Genomic DNA, 27,790 nt, shown 5'->3' with positions numbered 1-27,790 from the left:
AAACTTGGATCTCCTGCATTGCAGGCAGATTTCTTTACCAGCTGAGCCACCAGGGAAGCAGTATACCTCATACCTTGGTGTACAAGAAGGGTTAAAAGGTTTAAATAAAAAAGATCTACTGTGTTTAATATATAAAATTTTTATTAAAAATGAAAGGCAATTTATGATATAATCCAAACAGGATTAGGACTAAAGTTAACTTTGTTTTGGAGGCTATACCATGCAAACTAACAAGATAAACCACTTTAGAGTTTTATGGACTTTTTGTACTTTTGAAATAGTACAAAACATTGAAAGCAACTAGGGACATTGAAAGCAACTAAACTGCTAACTTATTCAAGCTGGCCCTCTCACATCAATGACTTTTGTTAGTGTCCTGTAAGTTTTAATGTAAAAAACCTCATTTATATTTTTAAAAAATCTTCACTACTAATTCAGAAAGTCTTATTCCCTTTTGAAGTCAAGTTAGTAAGACGATATAACTCTATTATATTTGGCTTCTCACCTGAGGAATGATATTTTCAAACCACTGCAAAAAGCAAAAAAGCCAACCCAGGGAATGTTTAGAGTAGAAGGAGGTAAAACAATGGGGATAAGGAATTAAGGTCTAGCAGTAATCAGTACTCTATGCTCTCCCCAAATTTCTTAAACAGTGTATATATTACTGTTCTCTTGGGATATAGAAAATGCCAGAAGATGTATTTAATATATCAAAGGTAATAATTTATTTTTATACTATTTAATTAATTTATTTGAAATAGGATTTTTGAAAATCATTTATAGAAGTAAATGTCTAATTCCTGTAGACGGAAAAGTTGGAGATCATTCAAACTATTGAGAATATGAATTCTCTGCTTAATTTTTTAAAATATATAAAATATATACAGTGTGTTTGGTATTACCACACTGTATCTGTCCCAGGAAAAAGACAGAATCTGACCCTCAGGCCACAGGCTTACAATGAATGTCAATTGGCAGAAAGGAAAATCTCATTTGATTTTGGAGATAATGTATTAAAGAAAAAAATAACACCATAGGCAAGTCTGTAGTTGAGAAATCAGGTTTGAAGACACTCAAATCTGTTTTGTATTTAGTTTCATGGGAACAGAGGGGATTTAGGCTGAACATAAAAAGAATCCTGAGTTGAAGAACATGATAGTTTAGTCTTTCTTACTCAGTCACAGAATTTGGTGTGTCTGCATTCATAGAAACCAGAATCAGTGGTTCTTATAAAGTCACAGCATGGCCTCAGCAAAGGTTGAGGAGGAATGACGGAAATCTACAAGGCTGTAAAGAATGTTATTGACACAGTAAACAAGAAAATCCTTGAAAGAGGTGAGTGAATACCAAATGGAAGGCCTTATTTTAAACAGCAGGCTACATATTTAAGGATCTCATCAACCCAGTAAAAATAGAAATGTTATATAATTTCTTTTTCATGGTGGTGAACTCATGGTTTATAGATACATAATTAATTTTAGGGAAAACTGAGATAAATGGGGGATTATCTTCCAAGTTGAGGTGAGGAAAGACAAGCATTTCCACTCTGTTGGAGGCAAATAGGCAAAGAGCCTAGGTTTGGGCAGATGGAGATTGACGCCTATGTCTGTCCCCTCAACATGTATTAACTGTTTCCCTACCATGTGCCAAGCTACATGTACTACAAAGGCAATAACACAACCTCTGCCTCAAGCAAGTCACAGGCTAGTGGGAGACTAGACAAGTAAACCAATAACTAGAATCATGGACATGTTCCCTGCTACAAATATTTCCTTGAGGTCTTGATGAGATCCTGTGTCCTATTTCCATCTTGTATTCACCCAACCCAGAGTATAACAGCTACTCGCATTGAAAATATCTTTTTTCAGGAAAAGCTGAGGTTTAGATAAATCTTTGTAGCTGTGAAAAAGCCTGAAATCCTGTAGTTCTAACTCTTTGAGGAGGCTGTACCAGAACCGCACAACACTGCTGTCACTGCCACTGACCTCAAACCCGGGCCAGTGGAGATGGATCTCAAAGATGAGCTGTCCAATTTGCTCGAGGACATCTTCCAGAATAAGATTTTCCAAAACTTTCCATTCTGCGCTTTCCAGATCTGCTTTGAGAACATCAATCTGTAACAAAATGATGAAATGAGATTAGCAGAGTCAGTAAACATTGTTAAAAATACCATTGCTATCAGGAGCATCACTATATAGCTGCTTCCCAAAAGAGCAGAAATTTTCAAATTTTAGAGTTAGAAGTCTTTTTCAAATGGCCACTTATGACATGATTCTCTAACCTCACTCCACACACAAATAATGAAATAGCAGCCAGAAATCATGATGGACCCTTTTACTCTCTGCCCAGTGGGCATGGATGTCCAAGAAGGAAATGCTGGAGCATGTATATCTCCATGTCCACAGTTTCTCCCCAGCAACCAATATGCTGCTTAGGGGAACTCAGTCCTGGCAGAATGGTGGCCTGTAGAGAAGGACTGGCAGAGGGCCACTGCCTATAGAAACCACCTCAAAAACCTTGACAACCCCTTTTCCCCCACCAATTTCATCAGGATTGAAAGCTAGGGGAAGAGTTCTCAGCTCTCTGAATACTCGACTTGGAAAAAAAAAAGTATTAACAGTATTCCGTGACTTTTTAAAAAAGTATATGTCAGTATAGCATTCTAAGAAAAAATTAATAAAACCATTCCCTGTTCATTTAATGAACACAAGTTCACATTCCAGGTGAGATGGAATACAGGATGAAAAGTAAAATGGGAGAGAGTTTGCCATTAAGTTATGAGAAGGATCTCCTTTCTGCTGGCTTTGCACAAAATCCATTAGAATAACAGAATACCAGACACCTCCAGAAAGCAATGAAAGCTAATTACTTACCAAATGCTTCTATATCCTGGCACTATGCTAAGTGCTTCACCTTGCAATATTCATTTACTCCTCTCAACAATTCTGCAAGGGTGTATCCCTATTTAAAGCTGAGGAAATCAGGCTCAGAGAGTAACCCATCCTTGGTCACACAATTGAAGAGACAGTGGTGAAACATGAATTGAGTCTGTTTACATGGCCCATGTTCTTAATCATGACATGATATTGAATTCCCATAAACCACAAAAGGAAAAATGGTAAATCAGAGTTCCTAAAAGGCTTTTGGTTTGGAAAATAAGGTGCTATTGGTGAGGGAATAAGGGTCTCTGAGTCCAAGTATTGTTACCAGCATCACCGTTTTACATTGGACAGCAGAGCATTTTCCAGCTTAAAGAATCACTTTCCCAAATACATTATCTCAGCAAAACAGCCCTCTAGGTAGGCAAGGATTTGGTAAAAAGGACTTTCCTGCTGCCAAGAAATGGGGGAAGGGGGAGTAAAGGGGATAATTTGATCACACAGAAGAAGGCTGGCACATTCAGACACAAACCGGAATAATTAAGATGGAAGGAATCACTGCAACAGAACAAAGCCTATAGTTCCAAGAGGTGACAACAAAACCCCAAACAGCTCTTCAGGAAGCTGCCAACTGAAGTTACCAAAGTTCTGCCTTGAAAGTGACTTTTCAGAAGAATAGACAAGAACCAAGACCAATCCTACCCCAGCCTCTCCTTTCTCTCAGGGCATGTCTATTTAACAAGTTTCTCATTTGCAGCTGAGACATGAGGCTGCCAGTGGTAAAATTCCTTATGTGATTTCAGAGTTGACTGGAGAAGTTAACATGGAGTTTAGATACAATTGCTCTAAGAAAATGATCTTTGCCCTGCATCCTGAGACCCGTCAGGAAAGGCTTTCACTCTCTTGCCTTGAACAGTACCTCCTGGTCCACCAGGGAAACAGTGACGGTAACAACCCCAAGACTATCAAGAGGCCTTGGAAAAGGCTGCTGCTGCGCTGCTGCTAAGTCGCTTCAGTCGTGTCCGACTCTGTGTGACCCCATAGACAGCAACCCACCAGGCTCCCCTGTCCCTGGGATTCTCCAGGCAAGAACACTGGAGTGGGTTGCCTAGATATCCATAAACCAGCTTTTTTTCTTAAATTCAATGGTTCTAAAATCAAAGAGAAAAAGTTTAAAAAAAGACAAAAACAATCTTCTTTTCTAAAAGGAACTGACCTTTTAGAAAAGGTTCCATGTGAACATACACAAGGCTGGAATAATTCTCATGACTTGGATACAACAGAGCTAATTCATTCTTTTGTCATTTCTGCTGCCCTGGTGCATCCCTTGGCTTTGTTTAATCTTTGAAGTTTTAAGCAGAATATTCCTGAATTAGGATAAGTAAGCTGCTGAAAGAAACATTAAATCAAAACTTCACAAAATTTTCTAATTTATACAGAAAATATCCAAAACTCAAAGCCAATATTTGTTGTGTCAATTCACACAGTGAAGAATTTCTTAGGTTTCTTTATAGATTCATTTCTCACCATGACTTTCTCTGAGTTTGAATATATTGAATGTGATCTATAAAAATTAAAGTATTAAAGGGGCAGGATAAAGTTAATCAGCCTAAAATTGACCTAAAAACTATACTGATGAATTATAGGGGAATATGCCTAACATATTCTTTCCAAACATATTTTTTAAATAAGCCACCAACATACCTAACATATTCTTTCCAAACATATTTTTTAAATAAGCTATTAATCAAAAGTTATAAGCAACTGGGAAAAAATAATTAGGTTAAGTCATAGTAAATGCATGCTTTCTTTAGAAATTCAATTTTCATTTACAAAAAGTATTTCAAATGTGACCACACTCCCCACCCTCTTCTTAATCCAGTGATAGAATTCTCCATTTCTATCAGAATGATTGGAGAAGGCAATGGCACCCCACTCCAGTACTCTCCTGGAAAATCCCATGGACGGAGGAGCCTGGTGGGCTGCAGTCCATGGGTTCGCTAAGAGTCAGACACGACTGAGCGACTTCACTTTCACTTTTCACTTTTCATGCATTGGAGAAGGAAATGGCAACCCACTCCAGTATTCTTGCCTGGAGAATCCCAGGGACAGGGGAGCCTGGTGAGCTGCTGTCTATGGGGTCACACAGAGTCGGACATGACTGAAGTGACTTAGCAGCAGCATCAGAATGATATAAGTTGATCTCGACCATGCAGCCCAGGGAGAACACAGTACTGAGGAGGCCACAGCTCTTTCCTATCTTCCAGCCTCGGAGCGCAGATAGCCAAAAAGCCATGAATAAAACATGGTCTTCTCTTCCAGGGTGCTTTTTCTATTTCTTGCCTTTTAGAATGTTCTATTACCACAACAATTTTGCAAGTGTAATTTCCATTATTACTGCATAATGCACCCAATATTATTGTTATTATAAGGTGCTAAACATCTCTGAATAAGATATGCCACTTTTAACATTTTAATATCAGCTTTCAACAATTATGGCACTAAAAATCATGCAAATTATTATATCAGAATAATCAAGTGCCAATCCTAATACAGTTAGGTTAAATCAGGTTTCTTGAAAAAAACAACTAAATGTTAGCTCTCTGTAAACTCTGGAATAACCAGACATATTCTCAAAGAAAGTAGATGAAGCAGCCTACTTAGCATAACTTCAGAGGTCCCATCAAAGTTACCTCCTTTCCTTTGTGCCTGAAATATATAATAAATCACCTTTAATAGAATTTCTTGAGGAAATGAGAATTTTAATTTTAACTGGATTAAGATGTGAGGCTATCTGACAGCTCCCTCTTCATGGGTACAAGTTTATCCTGTGTTCATCCACCCAGAACTGCAAAGATGAGAGGAAAGGGGGGTTGGTGGTAAAGTTTATTGGCACAACTATTAGCTTGCTAGATCTGCTATAACAAAGTGCCACAGATTGTGTGACTTCAACAACAGAAATTTACTGTCTCAGAGTTCTGTAGACTAGACGTCCAAAATCAAAGTGGCCAACAGTGTTGGTTCCTCTGAGAGCTATAGAGGATGCTTTGTTTCATGTCCCTCTCATAGCTTCTGGTGGTTTGCTGGAAATCTTTGGCATTCCTTGGCCTCTGCATGGCTCTGATCTGTCTTCATCTTACACAATGTTATTCCTGTTTCTATAGTCCAAATTTCCCCTTTATAAGGACACCAGTCATACTGGATTAGGGACCCATCCTACACCATTATGACTTCACTTAAACTAATTATCGTCTGTCTTGACCCTGACCCTATTTCCAGTTAAGATCCCATTCTGAGGAGCTAGGAGTTTCGACCTCAGCATATGTATGTGGCTGTGCGGGGGGGAGTGGGGGGGATTGCTACTGCTATAGAGCTTTGGCAAGGTAGTATGTGTTCAGGAGCCCATTTCCCGGGGCCAGTGCCTAGGGAAAGTGTCTTGTACCACAGATCTAAGCGCCAGCAGCTATCTGAGGGAACTGTGGGTGTTATCCTGTCCGTCCCTACCCCAGCCAACACTGAAAGTTCCAGTCTTGCTAAGTGTCAAACCTAAAGCAGATCAGTAAGCCTCCAAAGCCAATTAAAACCACCATCATAAAACCCCTATGCTTCAATCCCCGGGTCTTTCTCAGCCACACAATGAGGCCTAGCAGGTGCAGCTTGTCTTTGATGCCTTCCTGTTCCCTAACTCATTCCTTTCCCTCCTCTAGAACTCCTTCAAGTAGTCAGCTTCCTCATGCCTACACTCCCCACCTGAGTCTTTTCCCCTTCAAGAGGGCCCTCCAGCAGGGTAGGCGGATTTTGTTACATGCCTGCAGACTAGCGAGAGGGCAAAAGTGGAAGCTGCAACATCTTTAAAGGCCTGGGTTTGGAAATCACCAGCGTCATTTCTGCTGCATTCTATTGGCCAAAGCAAACCACAAGGCTAGCTCAGATTCAAGGGGAGATGAAACAGATGCCCCTTTTGAGAGGAGGAGTGGCATACATAGAAAGAGTGAGATGGTCGTTGTTCATGGCCATGTCTGCATATACTTGACTTCAATCTTTGAAAAAAATATTATTTTATATACAAATCCATGAGTGAACTACAGTATTACCATAGACATGAGCCTTAACTGGACACAAGCAATACTCCAGGAAAACTGAATAATAAAGCATTTAGTCATCAGAATATTATTAAGGAAAGGACATTAGGGAATTCCCTGGCAATCCAATGGTTAGGACTCCATGCTTTCACTGCCAAAGGCTGAGTTCAATCCCTGATTCAGGAATTAGGATCCTCCAAGCCACTCAGTGTGGCCCCTCCTCCCCCCAAAAAAGGCAGGTTAATTAAAACATGGCATTTTCTATTAGATCTGGCTTTCTTTGGAAGCTGACAGAGAATCTGGGATATCCAATGAATTAAGGATGACTAATAAAGAAAATTCTGAAAAGAACAAGTATATGTATAAGTCCTAGATATTATGTCAGTCTACTAGGGCTACTATAACAAAATACCACAAACTGAGTGGCTTAACATCAAAAATTTGTCTTCTCACAGTTCTGAAGGCTGAAAGTCCAGCATCAAAGTGTAAACAGATTTGATTTCTCCGGAAGCCTCTCCCCGTGGCTTGCTGATGGCTGCTTCCTCACTGTCCTCACATGGACAATGAGGGCATTGTCCTCTCCTCTGTATCAGGAGCACTCCTGCTATCTCTTCCTCTTCTTACAAGAACAGCAGCCCACTCTAACAACTTCAACTAACCTTAATTACCTCCTTAAAGGCTCTGTCACCAAACACAGTCATATTGAGGGTGAATTTTGGTGGGGAAACAATTCAGTCCATAACAGATATAAAACAGGTACTTTTGCTGTACACTATCTAGAAGCAACCAGTATCTCTTCAGAAAGAGTTTTAAAATCCATCCCTGTTATTGCTGATGCAGGCCAGCTGCTGGAGAAGATCAGCAGTTCCTCCTCCTCCATTGTTGTTGTTCAATCACTCAGTCGTGTCTGACCCTTTATGACCCCATGGACTACAGCATGCGAGGCTTCCCTGACCTTCACCATCTCCCAGAGCTTGCTCAGACTTGTCTATTGAGTCGGTGATGCCATTCAACCATTTCATCCTCTGTCATCCCCTTCTCCTCCTGCCCTCAATCTTTCCCAGCATCAGGGTCTTTTCCAATGAATCAGTTCTTCACATCAGGTGGCCAAAGTATTGGAGCTTCAGCTTCAGCATCAGTCCTTCCAATGAATATTCAGGACTGATTTCCTTTAGGATGGACTGGTTCATTCTCCTTACAGTCCAAGGGACTGTCAAGAGTCTTCTTCAGCACCAGAGTTCGAAAGTATCCGTTCTTCAGTGTTCAGCCTCCTTTATGGTCCAACTCTCACATCCATACATGACTACTGGAAAAACCATAGCTTTGACTATATGGACCTTTGTTGGCAAAGTGATGTCTCTGCTTTTTAATACACTGTCTAGGTTTGTCTTCCTCCATAACTAACTGCTAACTCCAGTGCTGGGTGGTAAAAATGTGAGCCACCTCACATTAATTGAAGGCAATTAAAATCTGTGGCAGATTTTATTTTGCAAAGATGGTCTCACCATTAAATCCCATCTCACATGCTTTTCTACAATATGGCCTTGACCTTCCTCCCACCAACAGATGAAGTTGATGTTCCCTCCCCAAAGATGGCTTCTTGGGGTGGGCAACCTGCATAGTCACACCAGGCCCCACACTTAGAAGGGCTCAACATTTGGTTTCATGCTCTACTCTTGCTGACTTGAATTTCTTAATATGTTTTGAACAAGTGACCCTACACTTTCACTTTGTACTCAGCTCCACAATTATGCATCCTGTTCTGTGATCCTGCCCTTGAATATTGATGGACTCATGACCAGTGACTACTAAAGTATGGTAGAAGTGACTCTAGGTGATGATACCCAAGCACAGGCTTTGTTCACTGATACTCTCTCTCTTAAAAACTTCAGCCACAAGGCAGTGTCCAAGTGCCCTGAGGCCATCATGCTATGAGTCCAAACTAGCCCAAACTAGCCCTTGCAGAGAGACCACACAAAAGAGACTCTGAATCAATTTGCAGAGAGTGATGCCTGACCGACCCCAGTTGCTCCAACCACCATCCAACTGCAACCTGACAAGAGACCCTGAGCCAGAACCACCCAAAAAAGCCCTCCCCAAACACTGACCCCCAGAAACTGGGAGAGATCAATGATCAATTACTGTTGTTTTAAAAAACTTAAGTTTTGCGGGTGACTCATAATGTAGCAGGAGATAACTAGAACAGAGACCAAGTGCCATTTATGCAAACCTTCTTTTGAAATGTTAAAAGTTAATTGCATAGTGTCAAATACTATATATTCCAAAGCTGTGACTTCTAGATTTTAATGTATATTTAACCAAAAATATTTTCTTATAAAACAACAACAACTACAACAGTACGGGACTTCCCTAGTGGTACAGTGGATAGGAATCCACTTGCCAATGCAGGGGACGCGGGTTTGATCCCTGGTCTGGGAAGATCCCTTGGAGAAGGGAATGGCCATCCACTCCAGTATTCTTGCCTGGAGAACTTCATGGACAGAGGAGCCTGGTGAGTGAGATACAGTCCATGGGGTTGCAAACAGTTGGACACTACTGAGCAACTAAGACTTTCACGTTTTCACCAGAAGATCCCACATGCCCTGGAGCAACTAAAGCCCATGCAGCACAACTACTGAACCTGCGCTCTAGAGCCCTCAAGCTGCATCTCCTGACGCCCGTGCGCCTGGAGCCTGTGCTCCACAAGAGAAGCCACTGCAGTGAGAAGCCAGTGCACCACAAGGAAGAGTAGCCCCCACTCAGTGCAACTGGAGAAAGCCTGAGCACATCAGTGAAGACCAGCACAACCAAAACTAAATAAACCTTAAAAAAGGTACAAAGTCATTATATAAAAATTAAAGCTAAAGATAAGCAAAAAGAAAAGGAATTAAAATACCTGTGATCTAGAGTTTAAAAACACCTGGTATATTTCTTGCAAGACATTTTTCTTTGCCTTCAACACACACGCACACACACACACACACACAAAACACACAGTTTACAGCCTACATGGGAATAATTCAGATACACATGCTGTTTATAAAATTAGAATTATACTGTTTTAAATTTGCTTTTTAATGTAACAGACCATGAATATTTTTTCAGGCCAACACATTTTCAACTAAAATGTTCTCTCAAACAGTGTCCCTGGGAGCTTTCATAAGAATGTGATGCAGGTGAGTGAGGCCCCTGCAGTACTGAGGCAGATGCGGGGGAGGAACAGACCCTCCACCTTGGTTCAACAGGAGCAGCTCCCCTTTTCTCTCTTTTATATGCTTAGAATCCTTTGCAAATTTGTGCTTGATAAAGAGATTTCCTGCTAAGAAAAAAAATTTTTTTGGAAGCCTCCGTCTATAACTTGTGTTTTTAACAACTTTTTCCTGTGGTCATGTATGGATGTGAGAGTTGGACTGTGAAGAAGGCTGAGGGCCAAAGAATTGATGCTTTTGAACTGTGGTGTTGGAGAAGACTCTTGAGAGTCCCTTGGACTGCAAGGAGATCCAGCCAGTCCATTCTGAAGGAGATCAGCCCTGGGATTTTTTTGGAAGGAATGATGCTAAAGCTGAAACTCCAGTACTTTGGCCACCTCATGCAAAGAGTTGACTCATTGGAAAAGACTCTGATGCTGGGAGGGATTGGCGGCAGGAGGAGAAGGGGATGACAGAGGATGAGATGGCTGGATGGCATCACTGACTCGATGGACATGAGTCTCAGTGAACTCTGGGAGTTGGTGATGGACAGGGAGGCCTGGCGTGCTGCGATTCATGGGGTCGCAAAGAGTCGGACACGACCGAGCAACTGATCTGATCTGATCTGATATTGGTTTAATTTACTTAATCAAATCCCCCTTCTAATGGTCATTTAGGTTCTTTCCAATTGGATGATGTTGTCAACTGAGGTGTTCAATAAACTTGCAGCTAAATATTTAAGCCTGTTCAATTCTTTCCCTAGAATATGAATACTTCCAGAAGAGAACTGGCAGGTTCAAAACATAGACACAGTTTACACTCTTAATAATTTTACTAACCAGTAGCCCCTTCCTGTCACTGCTCTCGAGAAACTGAGGACAAACCAGATTGTGCTAAGACTGGGAATCTGTGCAGACAGACACACCACAAAAATCCCCTCCACTGTTATTAGTTAGGCCATCACTGGCTTGTTTATATTACCCTAAAGCCACATGATACTCTGGAGCATTCCTAAACAAACCTATGTTTTTATGTCCCGGTGATTCACTAGAGTAGACAAAAAACTGCATGCCATTTAAAGAAGAGAAAAACAAGCAAATCAATTTTAACTAAGTATATGTTAAACTGTCTTTATATAAAATTTATTTAAAACATTTTAATGAAAACGCTTTATCTATTGTGCTGCGTGTGTGCATGCTAAGTCACTTCAGTCGTGTCCGACTCTTTGCAACCCTATGGACTGTAGCCCACCAGGCTCCTCTGTCCATGGGGATTCTCTAGGCAAGAATACTCGAGTGGGTTGCCCTCCTCCAGGGGTTCTTCCCAACCCAAAGATTGAACCTGGGTCTCCTGCATGGTTCTTTCCCACTAGTGCCACCTGGGAAGCTCCCTATTGTTCCATATTAAACCTTTAAAAGGAGATAGATTCTCTTTTCCACCCATAAAATGTGCGTTAAAGCTTCAAACTGGTTATTTATTGTTGTTCAGTCGTTCAGTCATGTCTGACTCTGTGACCCCATGGACTGCAGCATTCCAGGCTTCCCTGTCCTTCACTATCTTCCAGAGTTTGCTCAGACTCATGTTCATTAAGTCAACGATGTCACCAAACCACCCAACTAACCTCATCCTCTGTCACCCGCTTCTCCTCCTGCCCTCAATCTTTCCCAGCATCAGAGTCTTTTCCAATGAGTCAGCTCTTTACATCATGTGGCCAAAGTATTAGAGCTTCAGCTTCAGTAGCAGTCCTTCCTATGAATATCAGGGTTGATTTCCTTTAGGACTGACTGGTTTGATCTCCAGGGACTCTCAAGAGTCTTCTCCAGCACCAAAATTTGAAAGCATCAATTTTTCAGTGTTCAGCCTTCTTTATGGTCCAACTCTCACATTCATACATGACTACCGGAAAAACCATAGCTTTGACTATACGGACTTTTGTCAGCAAAGTGATGTCTCTGCTTTTTAAGACACTGTCTAGGTTTGTCATAGCTTTTCTTTCAAGGAGCAAGTGTCTTACCATCCTTTATAATCGCCATCCTAATTAATCATTATATTAATCAAAATCTCTGGCTAAAAGCCAAAACTACATAACACCAATAAAATGTCAATATTAACCACACAGCTTATCAATCAACTAACACAGAACAAGGGACTTCTTTCATTTGTGCCACAATTGACCTACAAACACAGCTGCTTGCTTTTAACATGGGCAGTCTGGTTTTGAAGCCAGAATCATATACTATGTATATGGCATTTACAGATATATCTCACAGTTTGTAAAAGACAGATTCCTGAAAAAGAGTGTGGAAATTGAGTTTTGGAATTAGGCTCTATTTTTTAAATTATTATTTATTTAACTGTGGTGTTGGAGAAGACTCTTGAGAGTCCCTTGGACTGGAAGGAGATCCAACCAGTCCATTCTGAAGGAGATCAGCCCTGGGATTTCTTTGGAAGGAATGGTGCTAAAGCTGAAACTCCAGTACTTTGGCCACCTCATGCAAAGAGTTGACTCATTGGAAAAGACTCTGATGCTGGGAGGGATTGGGGGCAGGAGGAGAAGGGGACGCCAGAGGATGAGATGGCTGGATGGCATCACTGACTCGATGGATGTGAGTCTCAGTGAACTCTGGGAGTTGGTGATGGACAGGGAGGCCTGGCGTGCTGCGATTCATGGGGTCACAAAGAGTCAGACACGACTGAGTGACTGATCTGATCTGATTTAACTACTCACTGAGTTATTCACAAATTTTAATATTTTAAATTAAAATTAAAATTCACAAATTTTAATATTTTAATATTAATCTATCAGCAATTACCTACCACCCTAAAAATAAATGCTATATTCATTCTCCATACTCACTGTGGTTTAGGTCAATATTCAATCATAATTTTAAAATTATTTTATCAATACAACCTCTTTTAGTTTAATTATGAAAAGTTATTTAATGATTAAAGCAAGGCACATTCAGGCTTTTAAATAGCATCTTCTTAAAGCAAGATATATCTCTGCACCTACAAAATTAAAACCTGAATGAACACATTAGAAAGAGGATCATGTTTTGTAAAAAAAACAGAAGAAATTAATCCATCTTAAATGAACAAGAGGATTAAAAACGTCTTTAAGAGCCTTAGAATTTAAACACACTAAATCAGGCCCCATTATCACCATTCGTTGGAAAAAATGTAACATTACAGAATATCTGCTACCACTAAGAAATGGGAGATAAGACTTGCCCTGCATAGTACAGGAAATATGAAGGGTCACTCTAAGCTAATGTAGGACCAATTCTGAACTAATAATAAAAGAAAATAATTTTATGTAGTAACCAGCTCACAGAAGTGACCTCTACAAGGAGCAACACTCTGTAAATGAATTTTAAAGGAATTTAGGGAAACATTTACAAACAAAGACTTATTTTGTCAAATATCTAGCCTATTCCAAAGGAGCTAACCTGAAGCTGCTGGGCGAGAAACTTCTGGACTGGGATAACATGTAGCAGCAGAAACGTAGGTCAGGGACAGAAATGGGCGAGCCAGTGACACATAAAGAAGTCAGCGGGGATTCATGTTGATGTTTGACAGAAAACAACAAAATTCTGTAAAGCAATTATCCATCAATAAAAAAAAAAAAGTCAGAGGTCTACTGGTGACATGCAACAGAAAGGAACCAAGAACAAATTTAGGCGGGATTGAAGTTGCAAAAAGGGACCTGGCCCAGAACAGAGTCAGATAGCAACAAGGAAAGCACCAGGCAACTGCTTGAATTTCCAAGATCATAAAAAGTTCTATTGGATAGTGCTGTTCAGAGTATCACATGCATCAGATACATCAAGTGAGCATCACATGAATCAGCTGAGGCCGGTGGTTGGGGCGGGAGCGGGGGGAGGTGTGAACGCACAGGTTCTGATTCAGTGGATCTGGAGTGGGGCCTGAGTGTTTGCATTTTCATCAGGACCCCAGCTGATAGTGATGTCACTGGTTGAAGGATGACACTTTGAGAACCATTAGACAATACTGAGAATCACTGGACTTAGCTGATGACATTGGTTGAGTTTTTATGGTTTTCAAAGGACTTGCCCTCAGCACAACTAAGATCATGGCATCTGGTCCCATCATTTCATGACAAATAGATGAAGAAACAATGGAAACAGTGAGAGACTTTATTTTCCTGGGCTCCAAAATCACGGCAGATGGTGACTGCAGCCATGAAATTAAAAGATGCTTGCTCCTTGGAAGAAAAGCTATGACAAATCTAGATATCATATTAAAAACCAGAGACATTACTTTGCCAACAAAGGTCCATCTAGTCAAAGCTATGGGTTTTCCAGTAGTCATGTATGGATGTGAGAGTTGGACTATAAAGAAAGCTGAGCACCAAAGAACTGATGCTTTTGAACTGTGGCATTGGAGAAGACTCTTGAAGATCTGTTGGACTGCAAGAAGATCCAACCAGTCAATCCTAAAGGAAATCAGTCCTGAATATTCATTGGAAGGACTGATGCTGAAGCTGAAGCTCCAATTCTTTGGATACCTGTTGTGAAGAGGTGACTCATTGGAAAAGACCCTGATGCTGGGAAAGACTGAAGGCAGGAGGTGAAGGGGACAACAGAGGATGAGACGGTTGGATGGCATCACCGACTCGATGGACATGAGTTTGAGTAATGGTGTTGGTGATGGTCAGGGAGGCCTGGCGTGCTGCAGTCCATGGGGTCGTGAAGAGTCGGACACGACTGAGCAGCTGAACTGAACTGACCTCATAAGCACATGCAGAAAGTATCTACACGCTGGTAATCTTTGGCCTGAGAAGGTATATGTTGTTTTCCCAACACCAGTTGTTTCCCCAACACCAGTTGTTTCCCTAATTAGCATACAGTTAGCTCAGGGATTCCTAAACATATCATCAAGGTGTTGGTGAGGCTTGTAACTCCTTGAAACTGTGTACAAAAAAATGTGTGTTTATGCCCATGAGCACTTTTCTATGAAAATTGAAGTTCCTGGGACCTTGCCTCTGAGGCCAGTTGCCTTATCCCATGGATCAGAGGAAAACAACAGGCTTTCTACTACAGGGCTTTCTTGAGATTAAAGGAGAAATGTACATAACTCACCATGCACAGCACCTAACACAGAGTATGTGCTCCTTTGGTGTTAGCTATTAATTTTACCAATTCTTAATGTAGTCCATAATCCCTTCACACCCCTCCCCTCAGTTAACATTATCATGTTTAATCTAACATTAAAATGTGCCTTGTCTGCACCGTAGCAGTTATGTTTGGGGAGATAACTCAGGGATAGAATTAAAGGTTTGTACAGGAAATATACAGAGATATTTCAAACATGATAGTTAAGAATCATCTCTATACAGCACATTGGCAGGTGAAATTGAAAATAGTTTCAACTACATTTCCATCTGACAATGGGCAAAATAGGTAGAATTCTTATGCCCTAGACTGAACACTAAGCTGCATGAAGCCATTAACTTATTTTTTATAATCTTTAGTTTGTATATTTTTAAAATACTTATTTATTTATTTGGCTGTACTGGGTCTTAGTTGCGGCATTTAGATCTTTGTTGCAACTTGTAGGATCTTTAGCTGTGGCATGCAAACTCTTAGTTGTAGCATATGCGATCTAGTTCCCTGACTAGAGCTCAAACCCAGGTCTCCTGTACTGGGAGCACAGAGTCTTAGTCACTGGACCACCAGGGAACTTATTTATTTTTGAACCCTTAGCTTCTAGTTCACTACCAGGCATTATCAAAAATAGATGACAGGTGGATGGCTGAAAAAATGAATACATAGAGAGGTGGATGAATAGGTGAATGGACAAACAGTTAAAGGGACCTCCGAGGATCCAGGTTCTGGAAGATTAGAGCTAGTAGCTATATGTGAACATTTGGTCCAACTTTCTCATTTTCTAGACAAGGAAAACTGAAGCCTAGTGATTTGTCCAAGATCACAAATTAATTCATCAGTGGCAGATATTCTACATCTCAAACATCACTCTCTGCTCTGAGTCTTAGATACACCTATACAATATACATACACACACACACACATCCCCATTAACATTCATCAAACATTAATACAGCTTTGAGACAAGTCTACAACTCTAAGCTTCATTTTCCTTGAGACTTAAGGACTAGTGAAGTGTTTTATTTAATGACTGCTACAATATTTGAGAACGAAGCATGATTCCTTTCTTCTCTCAAGATCTCTCTCTGCCAAGAATCACTCTGCACCAGAAGTACCCGGAAAAGCACAATCTGGCGTTTTCTAAATTTGCTTCTGATCAATACCAGCTCACCACTAAGAACATTAATACAAATTCATATCCCATAAAATGCTTTCCTCTTAGCAGAGAAAAATAGCAACATATACTATTGTTTAATTTAAAGGGAACTATAGCATGGCAGAGATATCACTTGCCCACATAACTATTCATTCTTCTTTCTCAATAACAAAACCGTCATTTCCAGTTGATCACATTGCTGCCCAGATAAAAGACTATATTTCTTCATCTCTCTTTTGGCTGTGTGTCTAAAATCTGACCAAAGAGATAAAAGTAAAAGTGTCATGTGGGAGTTCCAGTAAGTTCCCTTTAAGGAAAAGGCTGTACTTAGTGTTTCCTCTGTCCCTTTGCCTGGAGTATGTGATGGCTGGAGCTGCAGCAGCAATACTGGACCATGAGGAGAAGGATTACACCCTAAGAAGAAAGAAGAACTGGATGAAGTTTCGATACCTGAGGACTATGGAGTCTCTATACAAGACTTGTACTACCTACCTCTAGAATTCTCTTATGAGAGAGGAAGACAATTTTCCTACTGTTTAAACCAATATAATTTTTTTCACATGTAAATTAACCTAATTTTAAATATATTCAACCTATTATGGTATTCTTAGCTGTTGTTGCCCCTGTGGAAATTTTACTTAGAGATGAAGTCTTCTGTGAAGAAGTACTTAGGGGCAGTGAAACAGCCCAGCAACCCATGCCTGTTAGAAGTTAACTTATTCATCACTTACTGAGTTAGTAAGCAATTTTCTAATTCTGGAATTGCCACTCTTCCTGTAGATCCCCTACCTATTTCCTTCTTATTTCCTCCTCCTATACTCCAAAACCATGGCAATTCCTCTCCTTTCAGAATTCTCATGACCACTACACTGCACTCTCCCTTCCTCTGTCAACCCAGAAATTTACAATGCATTAACAAAACAGATCTGCAAAAATCACACCTGATCAGTTCCTTTAGCCTTAAAAAATCTAGGCTTGAGGCATCATGTTAATGAAGTTAGTACTCTTCTTTATCTATTCTATACATTTGAAAGTGTAGTATATGCATAAGAAGCCAGATACTGACTTATTTTGACCATTCAATGAATCCTACACATCTGTATGTTTTTACTGAAAGAACAGATGTTTTTCCTTGAAGAAGGAAAGCAAAATTTAGTCAGGCCTGAAGTAGAACAAGAAGATAAAGATTTGATGCTTTTGAACTGTGATGTTGGAGAAGACTCTTGAGAGTCTCTTGGACTGCAAGGAGATAAAACCAGTCCATCCTAAAGGAAATCAGTCCTGAATATTCATTGGAAGGACTGACGCTGAAGCTGAAGCTCCAATATTTTGGCCACCTGATACGAAGAACTGACTCATTGGAAAAGACCCTGATGCTGGGAAAGACTGAAGGCAGGAGAAGGGAACAACAGAGGATGAGACAGTTGGATGGCATCACCGACTCAATGGACAGGAGTTTGAACAAACTTCAGGAGATGGTGAAGGACAGGGAAACCTCGCGTGCTGCAGTCCATGGGTTTACAAAGAGTCAGACATGACTGAGTGACTGAACAACAAGTGGAACAAGAAAATAAAGTATCTTTAGTCTTATAATGTTCCCATAATAACATTCACTTTAGGCAGTTTCAAGTTGAATGTGTCAAGTCTTTCATCTGCAAAACAAGTGTAACATAATTAGGGTATATCAGGTTTTGTGAAGCTTGAAGCTTGTTTTATTTGAGGACCATCTTTAAAAAAAGAATATGAAATTGCAAATACAGAATTAGGTAAAAATCACTTCTCCTTATAATCAAGATATATGTACAGTTTTCAACTCAAGTGAAAAGAGAGGATTAAGTGATAACAAACTATAAATACATGTATAGCTAAAAGCCAGAAAATAAAGGAAAAAATGAAAAGGTTTTTTAAAAACTTATAAGAAAAAAATTCAAGCAGTATCAGTTTTTAACTTCCTGCTAAATTTATGTAGCAATTACAATGAGGGGAGAAAAAAACTTTATACATAGAAATATCAGTGCCGACCATCACATATGGAAATTACCCCTAAAATACCCAAAGAAATCTGCTAGATATTCAGATACAGATTGCATCTGAAGCTTCATCTTAGGGAAAATGTTAAGACAACAATGTAGAAATAACCATTCATTGGTTCTCACTGGATATTATTTAAAAGCCCGTAACATTTGCCTTAGATGTGCCATCCCTCAAAACACAGATTTCTATCTTATATCTATTGGTAACAAAAAAAGTAATAGCCAACTTTAATTAAATACTTACTATGTGTCCACCCAAGCAGCATGCTAAGCACTTCTCATGCAATGCCCCCAACTCATCCCCAACACAAATGAAATAAGCATTTGATTATCTTCACGTTACAGATGGGAAAACTGAGATGTAGGTAGGCCACACAATTTGTAAGGGGTAAAGCTAAAACCAAATCCAAGCAGTTTCCATAGAAATTTGAGTTCCAAGACTCAGAGAAGTTAAACCCAAGGCACATAACTAGTAAGTGGTGCAATCAGGAATCTAACTGGGTCTCTCATCAAAAAAAGACTTTCATAACACCATATTCTTATACCCTCACAATATTAAGGAAACCAAGCACTAAATATGATACTGTGGAGAGAGATTTACACTTCCCTTTGCAAAAAGACCTGGAGTAACAGGCAAATTTGGCCTTGGAGTACAAAATGAAGCAAGGCAAGGGCTAACAGAGTTTTCCCAAGACACTCTGTTATACAGTCATATAGAGTCACTGGTCATAGCAAACACCCTCTTCCAACCACACAAGAGATGACTCTACGCATGGACATCTTTAGATGATCAATACCAAAATCAGATTGATTATATTCTTGGCAGCCAAAGATGGAGAAACTCTATACAGTCAGCAAAAACAAGACCAGGAGCTGACTGTGGCTCAGATCAGGAACTCCTTATTGCCAAATTCAGGCTTAAACTGAAGAAAGTAGGGAAAACCACTAGAACATTCAGGTATGACCTAAATCAAATCCCTTATGATTATACAGTGGAAGTGACAAATAGATTCAAGGGATTAGATCTGATAGACAGAGTGTCTGAAGAGCTATGGATGGAGGTTCATGACACTGTACATGAGGCAGTGATCAAGAGCATCCCCAAGAAAAAGAAATGCAAAAAGACTAAATGGTTGTCTGAAGAGGTCTTACAAATAGCTGAGAAAAGAAGAGATGCTAAAGGCAAAGGAGAAAAGGAAAGATATACCCATTTGAATTCAGAGTTCCAAAAAATAGCAAGGAAAGATAAGAAGGCTTTCCTCAGTGATCAGTGCAAAGAAATAGAGGAAAACAACAGAATAGGAAAGACTAGAGATCTCTTCAAGAAAATTAGAAATACCAAGGGAACATTTCATGCAAAGATGGGCTCAATAAAGGACAGAAATGGTATGGACCTAACAGAAGCTTAAGATATTAAGAAGAGGTGGCAAGAACACACAGAAGAACTATACAAAAAATATCTTAATGACCCAGATAACAACGATGGTGTGATCACTCACCTAGAGCCAGACATCCTGCAATGGGAAGTCAAGTAGGCCTTAGGAAGCATCACTATGAACAAAGCTAGTGGAGGTGATGCCATTCCAGCCAAGCTATGTCAAATCCTAAGAGATGATGCTCTTGAAGTGCTGCACTCAATATGCTAGCAAATTTGGAAAACTCAGCAGTGGCCACAGGACTGGAAAAGGTCAGTTTTCATCCCAATCCCAGAGAATGTTCAAACTACTGCACAGCTGCATTCATCTCACATGCTAGCAAAGTAATGCTCAAAATTCTCCAAGCCAGGCTTCAACAGTACTTGAACAGAGAACTTCCAGATGTACAAGCTGGATTTAGAAAAGGTAGAGGAACCAGAGATCAAATTGCCAACATTCACTGGTTCATAGAAAAAGCAAGAAAATTCCAGAAAAACATCTACTTCAACTTCATTGACTATGCCAAAACCCTTGACTTGTCGATCACAACAAACTGGAAAATTGTTAAAGGGATGGGAATACCAGACCACCTTACCTGCCTCCTGAGAAATCTGTATTCAGGTCAAGAAGCAACAGTTAGGACTAGACATGGAACAACAGATTGGTTCTAAACAGGGAAAGCAGTACATCAAGGCTCCATATCGTCACTCTGTTTGTTTAGCTTATATGCAGAGTACATCATGCAAAATGCCAGACCGGATGAAGCACAAGCTGGAATCAAGATTGCTGGGAGAAATATCAATAACCACAGATATCCAGATGACACCACCCTTATGGCAGAAAGCAAAGAACTAAAGAGCCTCTTGAAGAAAGTGAAAGAGGAGAGTGAAAACGTTGGCTTAAAATTCAACATTCAGAAAACTAAGATCATGGCATCTGGTCCCATCACTTCATGGCAAATAGATGGGGAAACAATGGAAACAGTGACAGACTTTATTTTCTTGGGCTCCAAAATCACTGCAGATGGTGACTCCAGCCATGAAATTAAAAGATGCTTGCTCCTTGGAAGAAAAGCTATGACCAACCTAGATAGCATATTAAAAAGCAGAGACATTACTCTGCTAACATCCGTCTAGTCAAGGCTATGGTTCTTCCAGTAGTCATGTATGGATGTGAGAATTGGACCATAAAGAAAGCTGAGCTTTTGAAAGAATTGATGCTTTTGAACTATGGTGTTGGAGAAGACTCTTGAGAGTCCCTTGGACTGCAAGGAGATCTAACCATTCAATCCTAAAGGAAATCAGTCCTGAATATTCATTTGAAGGACTGATGCTGAAGCTGAAGTTCCAATCCTTTGGACACTTGAATGGAAGAACTGACTCAATGGAAAAGACCCTGATGCTGAGAAAGAATGAAGGCAGGAGGAGAAGGGGATGACAGAGGATGAGATGGTTGGATGGCATCACAGACTTGATGGACTTGAGTTTGAGCAAGCTCTGGGAGTTGGTGAAGGACAAGGAAGCCTGGCATGCTGCAGTCCATGGGGTCACAAAGAGTCAGACACGACTGAGTGACTGAACTGAACTGAACTTGCAAAAATGACAGGAGGAAACCACATATGGAGTGCTTATTAATCTAATACGTCTTTGTTGAGCTCCCAGCATGTGCATGGTCCCCCTGCTGCCATTCTTGGGGGTGAAGTGAAAGTGTTAGTTGCTCAGTCATGTCTGACTCTTTGCAACCCCATGAACTATAGCCCACCAGGCTCCTCTGTCCATGGAAATCTCCAGGAAAGAATACTGGAGTGGGTAGCTATTTCTTTCTCCAGGGGATCTTTCCAACCCAGGGATCGAACTCAAGTCTCCTACAGTATAGGTGGATTCTTTACTGTCTGAGCCACCAAAGACAGCAATTAGGCCTGCCTTTAGCCAAAGCACCCACATTTTAGCAGTTTCAGCTTATTTTATCACTAGAACTAGTGCCCTCTTCCCTTTGTTCCATGTATTTTTCTAGAATAGTAACAGTGTCATTATATTCATTTCATAACTTTTGCAAGACCAAAAGGCATAACTTAGGGCTAGGGCATTTTCTTTGCCACTTCATGTTTTATAATGTTCTATACAAATTAATATAAATACATAATAAGAAGAAAACCACCATTTGCATTTGTGGAGACTGAAACAACAGCCACTAGACTGCTGCTCCTGCTGAAGAGGGATTTCCTCCCATTAATTCTTCCCCTCCACACCAAAGAAGGGTTGTGAATTCCCTTTAATTCTTAATTTCAGGTTCAGGTCTGATCAAAAGGGCCAGGTCTACAGCCAATACCATGTCACATGTTAAATTGTCCCCCCCAAAAAAAAATTTGAACCCTAATATGCCAAGAAACAAATATATGATATTCCATCTACCTCAAGCCTCTCCATTGTCTAGAGGACAATAATTTGGGATGCTGTTTGTTTGTGTTTATAAAAATAAGACATTCAATTGTTAAAAATTGGGGAAGTACAGAAAGATATAAAGAAGAAAAAATTGTTCAAAAACCCAGTCTGAGGTGGAATTAACTATACACTTTTTGGTTATATTTCTGAGAAAAGAATTGAGATCAAACAGTATATATAATTCTGAAATTTGTTTCTAATGGGGAGTTTTTGTTTTTGTTTTGCTTTAAAAGACCATCTGCTTAATCCTCATGTATGGAGCCCCTTTTTTTCAGGCAAAGGTCATTTCAACAGTTTGACTGGAACATTCAAGAGACATCTGTAAATAGCCCAGACTTTTCTTAGGCATAATTCACTGGGCTGTCTTGAGACTTTTTGCGCCATAGAAGTGAAGATGCACCCATTCAGTTGACCCTCCACAGAGTTATGTGATGAGAACTGACCTTACTGAAAAAAAAAAGAATTGTCATTATCTTTTCATGCTAATATGAGTTTAGTAAGAAATCTGTATTTTTTCATGTTTTATAATGTCTACTGATTACATCAGGCAATCTCTGAATTACACAAGCAGGAAAGATTGCAAATTCAAAAGAAAGGAAGAGACACAGCACATACAGAGGAGTGGAGGAGTCATTTAAACTTTTATCAAGATAAAAGTGTGTGAGAGCCTCACTTATTTGACAAGGAGGAGGCAAAAGAAGAGGATGTGAAGGAGAAGGAGGAGAGAGAGGAGACTCAGCTTAATCCTCCAACTGCCATGTGCCTTATAGAGGACTTCTACTTGAGATTTCTCCTTTCTAACAGCCCTAAAATCTTTTCTTATTTCTCAGTCACACAACAAGAAAAACAGTAGAATGGCTGTCCAGTAGTTAAAGTGAAAAGATGCCTTTAATACTTTGGTTGCTATCAATAGACATGTGGGACATTTGATAGATGATCATCTTTGAAAATCATCCAAATCTATACACTTCCAACTGAATCAAAGAGATCAATACATATAATAGATTTTTTTAAGCCTGTGTGTTGACCCAGCACAGACAGAGTGGAAGTAATCATCAAAGTTTTATGGGCTGTCAACAAGGGACTTCATCATCTTGCCTGATTTCAGTGGTGGCTGTTTTTATACTTTTCAAAAACGAAGTTCCTAGGATTCTCTATCCTCTTATTCGTCTTTTTTCAGCCATGAGGCAATGCAGTGTTTTCAGAGCTGGAGGAGCTTTCCAGATGGAATTTTTTCAATAGAAACAAAAGAAAGGGTGCCATTTACCTAACGTGTGTACACCACTTGCAGAGCTTGGCGGCCGGTCTGTTGTTAACCTGTAATCATGAACAACTTCCCTAAAATGGATGCTCTATATTTCAGAGAGTGGGTGGTTTCAGGCAGATATATTTCAGGCATCAAGGATAGATCTGAATCATGTTAACAGAATGACAGCCTACTGGCTACTTCTCTGAATAATGTAGTAATAACATGTAAACTTGCTGGAAAACCAAAACTCTTACAAAAACATTTTACTTAGCAAGTTCAAATTCCTTCAGTTATTAGTGATCCTCATACCAGTATTTTCCATACATGCTTAAATGGAGACAAAGGTAGTCTAATTGTCTTATTTCTCATAAGGGGAGGTAGAGTAGTACCATCTTGGTTCTTTTGAAGTGCATCACCAAATTCAGTTGAGTTCCTTAGTGACTGGCTGTTTAATAAATTCATGATGAAAACAGCTTCTTAAAGTCTTTAGTTAAGAGCATATATCCTTAATTTGTTGTTTTAAAAAACTGAGAATGATGAACTATTAATATATCAATTGTGAGCTTCTTGATCTATATGCTAGAAGTTGTCACCCAGATACTTTTGAAATTGAAAAAAAAAATTACAGGGAAGGATCAAGAAAAGAGAGACCATAGTTTATTGTAAAAAAAAAATCTATATAGTTTATATATTTTTTGAAGTCAGTTCTCAGTTATCTATGGGGTAATTTTAAAACTCACATTCAAAAGCAGTTATAAGTACACACTTCATAGCTAAATATCAAATATTTATTTTGAGTTATCTATAATATGGATTAGTCAGATCCCTGGAGGAAAATAAGAAATTGTTGATAATGCAAAACCAGCTTTCATTATTTCTGGGTAATGTGACTTATTTCTCTTTTCTTCATAGACAAAAACCTAGTTCAAATTTGTTTATAGCAAGCCCCAGAGCAACTTTAAAATGTTTTAGTAATGAATATTTCTTTTAAAATGAATTATTAAATAGAGTTTCAAAATGTTTTGTGCTGTGGCTTTATTTTAGTGCAGTGGGATTTGACTTTAAAAAAAAATTTTTTTGTTTTATTAGAATGGTTGTTAAAAATGCAGCTGGGACAGAAATGTATAAAACAAAAAGTAAAAGTTCCTTATTCCTGCCCACATTTTAAGTTTTGGTAGAGACTGATAGATATGATAGCTATTGCTAAAATGCCAAGGCTGACTGATGTTACCTTCACCAGCACTGGCTCTTATCAATCTTTTTAATACTTGCTTGCCTAATATTTCTAATTATGGTTTCTCTCAAGAGATCACAGCCTTGAACTGTCCACCTTCCACAATGTTTCCAGAATTATCTGCCTAACTTAAAACTTAATTATTTAAGTCCCCTGTTTCAGGGCCTCTGCTGGCTCCCTATACCTATAAAATGAAATCCAGCCTTCTTTATAGGGCTCACTAGGTCCCTCACAGCCTGGACCTAACTTCCTTTTTATGCCTCACATCCTCCTTCTCTCCGCAGATCACCTTTTGTGCCAGCTCTGCTGAATTTTTTACCTTTTTGCAATTCACGATTCTCCTTCTTAAGTCTCCATTCTTGCAAATATTATTTCCCCTCCCTCCTGCCTCTGACAACTCCCCATTCAACTTCCAAGAGCCAGCTAAGATATCATCTCTTCTGTGATCTCCCTGCATGTGTGTGTGCTAAGTTGCTTCAGTCGTGTCTGACTCTTTGTGACCCTGTGGGCTATAGTCTGCCAGGTTCCTCTATTCATGGGATTCTCCAGGCAAGAATACTGGAGTAGGTTGCCATGCCCTCCTCCAAGGGATCTTCCTGACCCAGGAATCAAACCTGAGTCTCTTGTGGCTCCTGCATTGCAGGCAGATTCTTTATTGCTGAGCCACCAGGGAAACCCTGTATTCCATGTACCTGGAGCTGATATCTCCCTGACCCCCCAACAAAAAGGAGCTATGCTTCTCTCTTCTGCTTCTCTTGCATTAGCTCTTAGCACATTTCTAGATAATTTTTGCACAAATGTTTGTCTCCCCATAGAGACAATGAAGGGCAAGGACCCTCATCATTGCTGCTCATCATTGCTGGTTCATTTCCTGATTTACAGGAAAGCCTCGAAAAGGGTTTAGTGAATACCTAAAAAGTGTTCAACAGTATCCAACAAAAGTAAACTACAACAACAAAAATCCAGGCTTTCTTTGTCTGTGGCATGGAATACGAAATATTTCAGAGTGCTTAGCACATAACAAGCATTAACAACATATGGCCGCCTTGCACAAGGAAAGCATGCTAAGAAATTTCTGATGGGCACGTCTGCAGCCTCAATCGAAATGACAAAGAAGGAAATCTATACCTAAGTATTTCTCTTTCCTGCCCTCCTCCTGCTTTCCTCTCTCACCTCCTCTAACTTCACACCCACAGCATTCACGTTCAAATGCCCTCAGGCTGGACAAAGCTCTTTGCTACAGAACATTCACCAAACCAGAAACAAAAATTTCCTACTTTTCCATCTGGGCCAACTTCCACTCCCTCAGTCAAGAATTATGAGCCACCTACTTGAGAAACAAATAAGATTATATGATTTAAGAAGTTGATGTTTGGACAAGAATAGGCTCAGTCTTACAGAGAGAGAGGCCTTTTTAAAAGATTAGCTAATTAACTCAAGTGAATCTAACTAGCAGAATACTGAGGAGGTATTTTTTATTGGAAGGCATTCCTGAAGTCCCTTGGACTTTCTGGGTCACTAGACCCCACCAGCCCCACCAGATGGAAGAGATGGTGTCAGCAACCAGACCTCCCATTTCTAAAATGTTGCCCACACCAGGCTCATATGCAGAGATTTCACAGTGTACCTTCCCTAGAGGGTCAGCGCTCAGAAGATCACAATCACTCAGTATATACACTTTTGGTATGGTGAAAAGCAGTCATTAAAAAACAAACTGATTTAGGGCAGGAGAGCAAGGAGGACAAGGGTTGAGAAAAGAGTGACAGATGAGAAAGGATGTCAACATTGGGAGACTCACATAGGAGATAAAATGCCCAAATAGACAGCACTGGGCACTCACACAAAAAACCTATTGAAAAAATAAGAAATGCACCCATCTCAACATTAAAATGTTTTTTTCCTAAAAAAAGCTGAGCGTCCTATAACATATTAGCTTAAAAAAAAAAAAAAAGCCATAAAAGATTGTGTGAATCAGAAAACCCCAGAGCACTTTTCTTCCTGAAATTATGAAAGCCTGCTGAATGGTTAGAAATGACTCTGCTCTACCCTCACTTCTCATGGTACGAGTTTCCATCCCCCAATTTGATCTGATTTCCAGGGTGGCCATTCCTCTTATAGTCACACATGCTGAGATCAAAGGATAGAGAGGCTGTTATATACAAGCCTAATGTTACAGAGAGAAGAGTTGGAACAGGCTCAAACTTCATTATATAAAAAAAAATTTCAAGGCATAAAAGCCATTTTCAGAGGAAGCCAAAACCCAAAATAGTAGCAACTTTAAACTTCATTTCAGGAGCGTGAGGGATGTTATACCCCTCCATGTGGTTGCCTAGGGAACAGGATTCATTTATTCTTTGCTATTCAATAATTTCTTGGAAACTGCTACCCTATATCATACCTATGATTTTTAAATCCACTCTAAATGGAAAATTCCCTCAAAAAGTCGATTTTAAGTTACAGTTCAGGAATCTTTGTCAGGAAATGTTATAGAAAACTAAAGTTCCTATAATATATCTTGCTGTTCCAATACACTAACATTCTTCTACTTGGATAGGAGATTTTCTTATCCATAATATCTTCATTTTGATTACTGAATATGGAGTCTTCTTAAAAATAAGTGAATTTGCCTTAATTAAATACACTTATCTGAGCATGTCAAATGACATAAACTGGAATAATCTAGTCTGAACTAAACCATTCAAAATTATTCTGACATTCCCCTAAGCATTAATAAAAGAATATCCTTAATAATAATGTGTGAGAAGCAAAAAGAACGATAATTGGTTTTCTGTACATGGAGTTCTTCAATTTTTGTGTGTCGTAGACCCAACCATGAGAGAGAAAAGTTTGGGTAAACTGCCGTGCCAGCTTACTGAAAGTGCTATCCATGACATGAGCACATGTTTGTTTTATGTAAAAATCACACTGCTGGCCAAATCCCTGCCCCTCTACTGCCTGTAACTCTATGAGCCCTAAGTAATTAT

At 39.7% G+C, this 27,790-nt stretch overlaps 1 protein-coding gene across 4 annotated transcripts in view; it reads right to left on the bottom strand.

The window, feature by feature from the left end:
• Nucleotides 1-27,790, bottom strand: part of METTL24 (methyltransferase like 24) — a 128,733-nt gene that overhangs the window by 3,454 nt on the left and 97,489 nt on the right. For 2 of the 4 annotated variants that reach the window (XM_027551218.1, XM_027551220.1), the window contains one exon: nt 120-2,114. In XM_027551218.1, coding sequence (XP_027407019.1) covers nt 1,800-2,114 — 315 coding nt within the window. In that variant the 3' untranslated portion in view covers nt 120-1,799. Of the gene's footprint in view, nt 1-119; nt 2,115-27,790 lie in introns of those variants that run through there. The other 2 variants (XM_027551219.1, XR_003512589.1) reach the window with 2 other exon arrangements.

Source organism: Bos indicus x Bos taurus, chromosome 9 (genome assembly GCF_003369695.1).
Source record: "Bos indicus x Bos taurus breed Angus x Brahman F1 hybrid chromosome 9, Bos_hybrid_MaternalHap_v2.0, whole genome shotgun sequence".
Classification (NCBI taxonomy): Eukaryota; Metazoa; Chordata; class Mammalia; order Artiodactyla; family Bovidae; genus Bos; species Bos indicus x Bos taurus.
The sequence above is the reverse complement of the archived record's forward strand: the minus strand, read 5'-3'. Positions and strand labels throughout refer to the sequence as shown.